Raw genomic sequence first — 12,124 nt, forward strand, 5'->3', positions numbered from 1 at the left:
AGGGGGGGGGGGGGGGGGGGGGGGTTCAGATATTTTTTCTTTTTGTGAGTTAAGATGATTTTTTCATAACCAAAACCTGGCATGATATTTTAACAAAGCTGATTTTATGAACCCAAACCCAATCCTAACATGTCTTCTGACAAATGACCAAACTAAGACAAGAACAACCCGATATTTTGATAAAACATAAATTTAACATTAAAAATATCAAAGTCATAATTTTACGGGTAAAGAATTTAAACTAAAAAATGTTTTACAATATTTATCAATATAAATATAACATTATATATAAAACAATTTAATTTAGATAGGAAATTATTATTTTTCACTAATAATCAAAATAGTTATAAGTTTTAAAATATAAAGTCACATGGGGCTAAATTGATAAAACCCAACGCATAACCCAACATCATTTTTAACTTTTACAATCCAATCCATCTCCGGCTGCAACGGGTTCTTGAGACAAGACACAAGACCCATAATAAATGCCAAGTACAAGTCTAACAAGTAGCTGAGAATTAATAATCCTTCATGTGCTGCAGGACTAGCAATCAATGACATGTTCCACAAGTTCAAACAGTTAAAACATTATTCTTTGCGCGCTAAAAATGTGATCGTAATAAACAATACCAACAACACCCCCTTCCCCCACATAAAGACAAGAAAAATCTGATGTTCCAAAAACGCACAAAAACCAGATATAAGTGTCCACAAAATCCTACGACCACTACACAAGTTCAACTAACATTTAGAAGGTTACTCTTTCCCATAAATATAGACTTAAGGCTTCCTCCGTGATGTTCAGTAATAAGCCTTGCGAGGATTGTTCTGTGAAAACAAACACAACCACAACAACAAAAAAACAGGTTATAGGAACTACTCAAGACATCACCACTCCAAAAGGGTTGAAAACAAAGGTCTATTTACCAGAGGATTGGGTCTATGACGGTAGCCAAGCATCATCCGCTTTTTATACTGCTCATATATGTCATCGTCAGCAGTCACCTCCCCAGGTTGGACAGCACCAACCCCCAAGTTATCTTTCTTAACATTGCCTGCCATGATAGGATCTGAAATACCCTTCCTGGAGCTGCCTAGGCCCTCACCTGGAAATAAGATAATCATGATTGTCAGCACGAGAGAAATGACAAGTATATAAATATCATATAAATGTAATTACCCCACTAGATTTTAAAAAATATACAAGAAAAAAATTATAATAATAAGACAAGACATAAACCGGCATAAATTCTAAAGTAATTGACAGTTACATTCCAAATCAGCAGATAACAGCTAGAGCTAAGTCAAGTTTTCTTGAACATATTTCCATAAAATGCATTCATGCACTTGAAAAGGAAGAGGACTCGGAAAAATATAAAGCACCTTCTTTCCAACCCATTTTTGATAAGAGCTTGTGGCCCACATTATCAGCCTGGATTTTAGCCCTCTCTGCACTCTCCTTTGCATGTTTCAGAGCTGCTGCGTCATTACAGCTAGCCATAAACTTTTCAAGTTCTTCCAGGGGAATATAATCACCCATGTGATGGCCTTTTTTCCCAGAAGCTGTTCCAAAAGGAAGCAATCAAAAGATTATTCCATTTGATGAAAGACCAAGAAACACCCAGTAATAATCACAAACATAATATGAACCTTGAAGAGAAGCAGGAGGAGGCATCTCATCTTTTGAGTGCTTAGGTTGCCTGAACTTTTCTTCCTGTGCAGCTTTCTTCATGTAGAACTCCATTAACGCTAAAGAATCAGCATTTGACAATCCACTGGGCTCATCTGCAACAGATATATACAATGCATGCATCAATAAAAAGTTGCGCACAAGATTTTTGAAAACTAAAAAGAGTCCTCCATGTTGTTCAGATCTTATTCTTTTGGGGGAGTAAATGCAATGCAACTAAACAAAAATGATTTCCACCCACTATAACTTGAACCTCATCAAATTGACAGATAAATAGAGATCCCAACAGGTGCAAATAGTGAACATAATCAAAACTACTTTGCTTCATTAATATCCCATACCAGTGCTTCCAACTGATAATGCTTGAACTGAAGATCCAGAAGCCCTTGGTACTTCAGCACTATCATATAAAGCAGAAGCAGGGATTTGGTAAGTTGAATTCTGCTGAGATGATCTCTGAGGGCCATTTGTTGGTCTGGAAGATGAAATGCTTGTACCCCCTGAGGATTAAATTGTTCACCATTATATACCAAATTAAAATAAACCAAGTGAAGCGAAAAGAGGAAGCATATTCCACAGATCAGAGAGAAACGCAACACTGCCTAACAAAGCCACAACCATAACAACACTTCTAATATCTACATGCTGGTTACTGATTCAAGCATCAATATCATACATATAAAACCTTTGCAGTGACGACAAAAAACTCTTAAAAAATGTAAAATTATAATTTTCTCCAATATGAGATATAACTGACTAGGAATCCCAACAAGTGTCCTGCATATTAGCTGTTCAACCTCTGACCGCATTGTAAAATAATTCTGAAAACATGGTTACCTTATCTATCATATTATTTAAATCTTATATGTGGCAATAACTGATTTCTAGCCCCAGAAAGTGAGAAAATCAAAAATTCATGACAAACACCAACCATTATGATAAGCCTGTGGTTCCCTGGACTGCGCAAGGGCCTTTTCCTCTTGAGCAAGCCGATGTTCATAATATTTGTAGTCAGCACATCTCTCATCAAATAAAAACCTTAACGTTAAAACAAACACCACACATTTATATAGAGTTAGAAATTAGGAATCAAAAGCAAAAGATCAATGCAATATGGTTATGAGTCCACTGCAAACTCACTTGAAAGGTGTATCCCCAGGATTTTTTTGGCGGGTAACATCCTCAAATTGCCTTCCATTTTTAGCCACAAAACTTGCTAGCTTGTCAGCAACTTTCTTCACCATAGGATCACTTGGGGAAGGAGGTGCTGCATATCACTTATAAAACTGATTAATACCGTGAGCATGAACAAGGGAATGCAAATTACTCTTGTAGCAGCGTGCCAATACACCATTCTTGATAGGAACTTGAGGAATAAGCTGCATTCATGACACAAAATATTCAAGATGGTTTCTCCTCTTTGCTGAATGCCACTTCAATTAGCAAAGAAGGAATATACCGAGATTACCTCTCCAATAATGAAACTGAGCTTAACGCAGAGGACGATTCTATTTTTTTATGAGAAGAAAAAAGAAAGCAAAAAATAGTATTAACGCAACTGTATGCCTACGGGCTGAGGCAACAGACTTTGATCTTCCTTCACTAAATACTTTGAGTGGTAGTTATGAACATGCTTCACAAATCACCCAGATGAAACTCATTTCACTCTTTCCTCAACTTTGTATGACTCAAAGCATAAGTGCGAATGAAATGACAGGCTTCTATTAGATTGCACACACTTACGTCCTCCTTCCTTCCATCCTCAAGTGAAAATCATTTTGGGTTGAAAAGATAAAAATTTGGTAAAGAGGAGACCCGCATTCAAGGCAACAACAAATTTTTAAAGATGCAAAAAATAGTAACAGGTAACTCATTCTCATTCAAGGTAATGAAAAAATAGTTTTACATAAACTGACATGGAAGACAGCAACAGGAAAAAAATGACAGATATATTCCAAGGGCAAATCAAAAAGAAACAAGGAGGAGGAAACAGAATCACAAAGTAGATAGCAACTAAAGACATATTCAGAGCCTGTTTGGCACCTGTCTTTTTTAAGCTAAAAGTTACTTTTAAGCTAAAGCCAAAAAATAAAGCTAAACTCTGTTTGGTGAATATATAAAGTTGTTATGATGGTTTTAAAGGAGGAGAGATAAAATAATTTATTATTAGAATGAATTATTAAGGTCAATGATAAAATTTATAAATACAAGTTTAGAATAAGGATAAAACTGTAACATAAATGAGGAGTCAAAAAAAGATGACATACATCTTAAGAAAAAAGCTTCTCTTAAGAGCTTTTACCTTTTACCTTTTTTGTTTATAACGAGCTTTTATAAAAACCTCTTTGGCCTAACATTTGTTTATAAAGAGAAGAGAAGCTAAAAAAAAGATATTCCAAACAGGCACTCAATAGATAAAAACCCACAATCATTTGAAAAGGACATAAAAGTTAGAAAAACAGTTTATTGCATACATTAACATAAAAAAAAGAAAATTAATTAATAAATAGCAAGGATTTTAAACCAAAAATTCGCTTGGCATACCAAATCACATTCAGAATATAGAACCACTATTTTATTTACGTTACTTGACATTTCCTACCAAAATCCTGCATTTGGCGGGAATACCAACCACAAGCCAACTATCTGCAGAAAGTATATGTGAGAAGTAATTACCAACATCAAGTTGTCTTGATGATTGCTCAATGCCATCCTCCTCACCCAATTTTTGCCGTTTTGGTGGTGCATCATTTGAAACATCTCCAGCATCCATTTCTTCTTCATCTTCATCAGCCAACTTAACAGGAGGCGGCACTAGCTTTGACTTTTGTTTTAAACTGAAAGCAAGTTTGCCACTGGAACCAGCCTGGAAAGTTTTGCGCGCATCATTAGCCTTACTAATGTTGGGACTAGGAGTCAGCGGCCCTGAAACAACTTTAATTGGTTTAGAATCCTCTAATTTGGCATTCTTCCCCTTCTCCTGCTCTTGTTGAAGCTGTTTGAACCTCTCCATGAACGAACCGTCATTAACAAAAAGGCTAGGTGGAGGTCCCTTATCCATTAGCTAAGAGCCAAAAGGAATAATGTAGCTTACAGCAACTCACTGTTTGACAAGCAAGCTTCAAAGCTCTTTAGATGATGCAGTTAAATTTAAAGTCAGACTTTGTTTCTTTCGAATATACAGCGTCATTTGAAACTTCAAAAAGAAAATAGTGTTGTACATTAATGTATTAATAAAGATTATAAGTCACAAACAAAGTGAACAAGAACAATAAACATGAATACCAAACCAGAAGTCATCAAGAAAACAATAAACATCACCATAAATCATTCATAAATGATGAGGATATAAAATATGACAGAAAAGCCACAGTATTATGAAATCTGTAATAATAATAGAAGTGTAAACATGAACAATTGACAACAGATTCACTGAATGTGAAATCATGATACCAATTCTTCCAACGGACTAACATATACTACAAAGAGTGTAACCTTCAAATTCAAAAACCATTATTGACAAGAGGCAAGCCTTCAAAAAAATGAAAAAACGTCAACCCAAATTAAAATTTCCACTTTGTTCAAGACAATATAGATTTTCACTTGTTTATTGATCTGAACTGATAGATCCATGACAGACATTCTACACTTCTGCCATGTCAATAAGCTGGCATGAAGCATCCAAAACAGAGCCAAAATATGAGCTGACACACAAAATAAGATTTTAAAAAAGGACACTGTAGAAGAATAGTCTAGGAACATCCCCTTCCTATTGCTCTCATTTAAAGTTTAATACCTGCCAAATAACAACAAAATCCTACTTAGAATCGAAATTCATGGGAAAATTTTTAAAATGCCAATGCTCCAAAGTTTTAATTTATCTACAACCACTTTACTAACCCATTATTGATAATTACATTCAAAACCACCACCGGAGTATGCATAACAGCCGCACCAATTAAAACTACCCAACGTTCAGCCTATATTCTGGCTACTTAATGATAAAAATACCAAATTTTTTCTCTGACTTTGGCATCAACGATGATATCTAAAGTAACAGTAGCATACCATGACATGACCTAAGTTTCCCAGAAGGACCTCGCTAAAAACAATCTTCGACACTATTCCAATACCCTTTTAAGTACGATGCATGTAAATTTGTAAAACCAATAAAAACCCAGATCCTGCACACCGAGAAAATCATATAACAAAACAAAGGCTATGGCTACCAGCTCAAAACTAAGGGATAAAAAATGCCACAACGACGCACTCATGTGATAATTGAGTGAAAATTTACAAGCAGTGAAATTAACTTAAGCAAAATCCCAATCAATTTAAACAATAAGATCCCAACGTACAAACCCTAATAGGGTCCAATTCCACACCCAAAGAAAAACACAAATCAAAAAATAAAAAACAACGCTGGTAGGAGAAGTACAAGAGACTAACCTAATCGGTGATGAAAGGAATGAAGATTTGTCTTTGAAGAGCAACGACACCAAAGAGGGTATCGATGAATCGCTCACCGTTTTGTGTAATAAAGAGAGCACAGAAAAATAGAATAGACGTCGAAACCAAACGACCTGCTTGGGGCAAAAATTGCTTTATATAGGTAGTTTCCCTTTTTTCTTTCTGTGTTTGTTTGTGGTTTTTTTTTTTTTTTTCTTAAGGTAGTGTTTGTTTGCGGAGAAATTTTTTAATACTAGGGAAATGTAAATACTAAGTATCTGGAGGAAAAATGAGTTAGATAGAAAAGTTGTAAAAAAGTTGTTTGGTTGGGCAAAATTTTACCAGGAAAATTGAATTAAATTTCTGAATATGTATTTGGTTGAAGATAAAATATTGATGGTAAAATTTAATGAAATTTACAAAAATATCCTCAAAAAAACCAGCAAGGTTTTCCATCGCACAAACCTGGGTTTACAGAATGAAATTAAGATTAACAAAACAGAATGAAATTTACAGAATCACTCTGTTTTGCTCTCTTCATATTGGGTTCTTCGTTCTCATTCTCTACCACTCTCATTTCACTCGCATAAACCAGCATTCAAGATTAACAAATCTACATGGAAAGTGAAAAACCTACAAGAATTGAAACTCAGTATTTTCTCAAATCAAAATGAAAGTAGAAATAAAATACCTTGAGTAGCTCCAAACGCAGTAAATGCCCTCTAGAACCTATTTTTTTTCTTACGCAGTAAACTGAAGCAGGGGTAAACTTGACCAACATTTCATCACCTTTTTCATTTATCCGATTTTGAACAACAATTCAACATCTTCAAACGGTTTCTGAACAGTGCGTTTCTCCAGTTTTTGGTCCTCTTTCTCGTTTCCTAGCCAAGTGAGTTAGATGGGAAAATCTACTGAAAATCCCCGACCAAACGTGGTGAAGACAGAGTATTTTTCAATTAAACAATGTTTAATTTTTTACTTCTCTTCAACCAAACACCACCTAAGTATTTTTCAATTAAAAAATGTTTAATTTTTTAATAACAGTTAATTAATTTTTTTTAAATCATAAAAAAATTGATTTTAGTGTTTTTTATAAGCTTAGAATATCAACTTTTGAAAAAGAAATTAAAAATATTATATCATAATTTTTTTTGAAAAATTAATTTTCAGTTAATAAATCGGACAAGGGCTAGTGGGATTTGTGAAATCCCTTTCATGCTATATATAACACTTCTTATATGGGAAATGAGCAATATTAAAAATATTTTTATGAAATCATTTACGATAGAATATTATGTCATTGATGAAATGCGTTTGTAGCGTACGAATGTGCCATTACAATCTTACAGACTGTAATACAAAAAATGTAACATGTGAGCTTTATGTAAATGCTACGTATAATTCTTGAGGAATTTGTAAAAATCTATTTCGTGTTATGCAGCACTTCTTTCATAGGAAATTTTAATGGTTTTTTTTTTTACTATTGTGCCCCTTAATTAATAAAAAATTACCACTTCGACCCATGCCAAAATATTTCACACATCTATCCCTATTTGGTCGTTGATCCAACAATATACTCAAGTATCATATAGGAAAAATGCTATGCTCGAGCACACATATGGGCTACCCAAGTATTGCTCATAATATGAGGAATTCTTTGAATTAGTTACTCGAGTATCAGCGGGGATACTCGAGTATCAGCGGGGATACTCGAGTATAACGCGTTGAATGGGTTTTTTAAAAACCCTCATTTCACATTCCTTCTCTCACACACTATACTCGGGTATCGCATTCCTTCCCTCACATTCTTTCTCACCTTCATCGTCTCCATCCACATGCGTTTGCATTTTATTCCTCCACCACCGTTGCAATCCATATAACTTAGGTATGCCCTGGCAATTGGTTTGGGTGTTCTTTTCTTTTCATTTTTTTGTGTTTTTGGTCTTGTGAATCAAGCTTGGTCTGGTTACTGCAATGTTTTGACCATTTAATTCAGTTTTTATTTCATTTGTAGACAAATTATATGAGAGAATGTTTGACTAGTGCTTTCATAGAGAAACAAATGCTAGTTAGGCAAAAGACATAACCTGATTTGTTAAATTTTAGTCTCTAATTTGTTGCCTTTACAATATTACACATTTCATAACATCTCTATGTTGATGAACTAAATTGAAAGCGTGAAGATGTCAAAGCTACTTTTTGAGTCCAATAGATTTGTGCCTAACTCATACATTGACTTAGAAGGACGGTTGATCGTTATATAAGAGTTGTAGACTTGAGTTGTGTCTTTAGTGCAGAATTTATTTGGGATTATCAAAGTATCATCTGTTGTGGATCTTTTGCATGTGTCTATAGTGCTTTCGGTTTAACTTTTTTGGATGAACCCTAACCCAAAAATGGGATGAAACATACAATATAAAGTCCCAGATATATTTAGAAAATTATTTACAATCAACTTCTAAATTATCTAATATAGCAAAAGTGTAAGAGATGATTTTCCTACATGATTTTCCTAACCTTTAAGGCGTATCAACCTCCAACATATTGCTTTTTAAAGTATAAAAATTAATCATTATGTTCAAGTCATACAATTTACAATACTTCAATTGATTTTGTTTCAGGTGCCTCTGAAACATATTATCATCCTTTTGGTAGCCTCCAACTATATTCTCAATTGGTTGTTTGTCTTTTTTTTTGCATGTTTTGTGTTTTTTGATAGAACCTTTGAGTTTTTTCAGGTTGAAATTATGAAAAATGACTGACAAGCGTGGCTTGAAGAAAGTCGTGCCCACCGAGTGAAAGACAATGCGCTGCCATGACGGGTCCTTAACCTCTCAACCTTAGCCAGCTGTTGAGTAGGCTCCTGACATGCCATTTGGATATTTATTTGTGGATGTCATCACAGCACACAATCAGTTCGTGAAGTCCTTCATGAGCCATGCCATTTGTGAGTAGAAATCACTAGATTCGACGTTCTTTACCTTGGAGGGGTTCAACATTGTGACACTATTGGGACAAACACATCTCTTGGTGCTTGCTGAGATGGAATGCCCGTATTTGGAGGTTATGGTGAGGGCATTCTACCAGAACCTCCACTACTCACAAGGCGAGCTTACATGTCGCATCTACGGGGTTGATATTATCATGACTTCCCCTGCCTGGACAGAGCTTCTGGGTTATGACTTTGATGTTGTACCATATGCAATCCAGTACGAAGCAGACTCCCATTATGTTTTTCATGGTTTTAATCGGGTGGCGATTATTGAGGAGACCCGAAGGGCTGATGCAGAGCCTGGCCAGTTTGCTCAATATCCTGTGAGAAAGCTATTTGTGACTGCCCATATATTACATTTTGTCATCACACACATTGTTTTCCACGGCTCGCATAATCACTCGAAGGTGCCGGAGGGTGATTTTGTTCTTATATGGTCCATCCTTCACCACATTAGGGTGAACTGAAAGCACTATATATGCATTCTGAGCATAAGGCTACAAAATCCTGAAAGGCTGAACTTCCCTATGTATACCTGGTGTATAAGATATTGCATAGATTTGATGCGCCTATGCATATTGAGACCTTGAGGACTCAGACGGGCTGGAATGCCAGGTTCGACGAGCGTCTATTCAAACAGTGTGGTATTAAGAAGATGGCCGAGGGTGTGTGGCAGTGGAAGACTGCACCATTGCCATCTGAAGTCAACCTTCACCATGATGCTAAGATGGTGGATGCACTTGTAGGTGATGATGATCATGTTTAATATTTAATTTGTCAAAATGTTAATATTTAATATTCTTGTTCCTCATATAATTGATAATGTTGTTGTTCCTACTCCTAAAGGGCTAGTGCACGAGCACTTCTCCCTCACCATCAGATCCTCTAGCTCCTGAGGGTGGATGGAAAATTAATCATGTCATGTCATCCATTCATAAGTTGACATGGGGACTAGAGACCTTGACACATGAGTTTAGGGGATTTAGACAAGACTAGGATGGGTGGCAGTCTCATATGGAATCTGAGTGGGACGCTTAAAGGTAGGGTACATACAGGGTCCACGCACTATGGAGGAGCCTGCTGCTGCTAAGGAGTCTGCTTCTGAGAAGGAAGGGGATGATGATGATGAGGCGATGTACTCATATACCAGTGCGCAATATAACAACCCTCACAATTAAGATTTGCTAAATAAGAAATTAAGTACATGTTTAAGAGTTAATTTTCAGTTCAGTGAGAATTATGACATTTAAATCATGAAATTATCATAATTATGAATATGAGGATACAATTCGTGCCTAACAAGTCTATTAGGACCTAAAAGAAGTATAATTTATGTTGGAAGGCATGGATGCCAATTTGGTAAAGACAAGGTTATTTTGGTAATTTGACTAAATTAGGTTTGAACTGAATTCTATCAGTCTAGTTAAATTGTATGGCAAATTATATAGGTATAAAGTGACCTTAGATGAATCTAATTATGATTAGATTAATTATTAAAATTAGGTCAAAGTTGTAATAAAAACAACCAATGAAAATTCTTATAGGTCAAAATAATGGTTAACAAAGTAAGCTTAATTACTAAGTTACTAAGCTTCCTATTGTACAAGTCAATTCTTCCTCTCAATTTGGGCATCATGACCAACCTAAGAAGAGAAAAATAAAAAAAAAATGGCTAGTTTAACTTTTAGGTGTCTTTAGGTGTTTTCTTCTTGTTTCTTCTCTTCAAACCCACAAAATTTCTGCATCTTCTCTTCTGCATGACCAGTCACCATTGATAGACTTTGAGAGTTCTTTTCATTTATTTCCATTCACTTTTAGATAAAACCTATTTCACAAAAAATGATCATTAAATGGTGGGATGACAATGATTTCATAAGATAAAGGCTTTGGAGATGGTGGGATGAAATACAATCTTGATGGCTTAGTATAAAGATGAGAAACGAGAAAGATTTGGAGGTAGAAAATGGGTAAATGACAAATGAGGCTGAAATTGTAACAGCTCGTTGTATGCCGGTATTGTTAACATTGATTATGATATTTACCGCAGTTACAATCATAGCAGTTCATTTAAAAATGCGAGTAAACTTTTTCCTTTTCATTACGTAAGCATTTAAAATCAATAATAAAGCGTAATGATAAAAGCTGTGATCATAAATGAGATCTAAACACAAAATAATTAAAATAAATACCTAACTATCATACAATGCTTATCTTAAGTCACTAAGGGGGTGTTTAGTTGAGGAGAAATTTTTTGAATACTAGGAAAATGTAATTGATAGGGAAATGGTTAGAAAGTGAGTTTGGTAGGAAAATGTAAAAAAAGTTGTTTGGTTGGAAAAAAATTTACCGGGCAAATTAGGTAAGATAAGGGTATTACGGTCAGCTTTTTGGTTGTCTTTTACTCATTTAGCCTTCTAAGTCACAATACCACGTTCAAAGTGGAGAAATTGAACAGTAACTTTCTTTCCATTTTACACACAAATATTAAAGTCTAGGGAAATGTGTTTCCTATCAAAATTTTGTAATATTGTGAACCAAACATGGAAAATAAAGAAACCCTATCTATGATGCCTAGGTATCTCCTAAAAAAACCTCAACCAAACACCACCTGAGGGGTTCCCATAAACCCACTTAGCATAATTTTCACTTTTATGATTTTTACATAACTGAACATGGTTCAGTCTTTTGAACATTGTGCGAAATCCGCAAGCTACAAACCTCTCATCTTTTAGTATGTTATTCTAGATTTAATTACCTTTTCAAAAGATATCACACACTCCATAAAGTTCTCATTTTCTCCGGTTATCGTCGTTTGAAGTTGGACAAACAAAGTTGTCAGTCAACCCCCAATAGGACACCAAACATACCTCACCATTTCTTCGATTTTGAACAAATCGCTCCACCAATTACTCTCAAATTTTTATACACTAAACTAGATATTTTAAGCTTCAATTTGACATATCATGGTCCTAATTTGACCAAAAATTGAG

General features: G+C 35.0%; 1 protein-coding gene across 1 annotated transcript; it reads right to left on the reverse strand.

The window, feature by feature from the left end:
- Window positions 1–508: 508 nt before the first annotated feature.
- Window positions 509–6,267, reverse strand: LOC133294410 (SURP and G-patch domain-containing protein 1-like protein). The gene is made up of 9 exons (XM_061493058.1): window positions 6,140–6,267; window positions 4,367–5,486; window positions 2,831–2,957; window positions 2,622–2,728; window positions 2,032–2,190; window positions 1,651–1,785; window positions 1,384–1,563; window positions 928–1,106; window positions 509–828 (listed from the first exon to the last, which is right to left on the reverse strand). Exons 2-9 carry the CDS (start codon window positions 4,749–4,751, stop codon window positions 802–804), a joined length of 1,299 nt encoding a protein of 432 aa, XP_061349042.1. The 5' UTR covers window positions 4,752–5,486; window positions 6,140–6,267; the 3' UTR covers window positions 509–801.
- Window positions 6,268–12,124: the final 5,857 nt, after the last annotated feature.

This window comes from Gastrolobium bilobum, unplaced genomic scaffold, assembly GCF_033153095.1.
Source record: "Gastrolobium bilobum isolate Gb01-03AN ecotype WA unplaced genomic scaffold, APGP_CSIRO_Gbil_v1 utg73964, whole genome shotgun sequence".
In the NCBI taxonomy this organism is placed as follows: Eukaryota; Viridiplantae; Streptophyta; class Magnoliopsida; order Fabales; family Fabaceae; genus Gastrolobium; species Gastrolobium bilobum.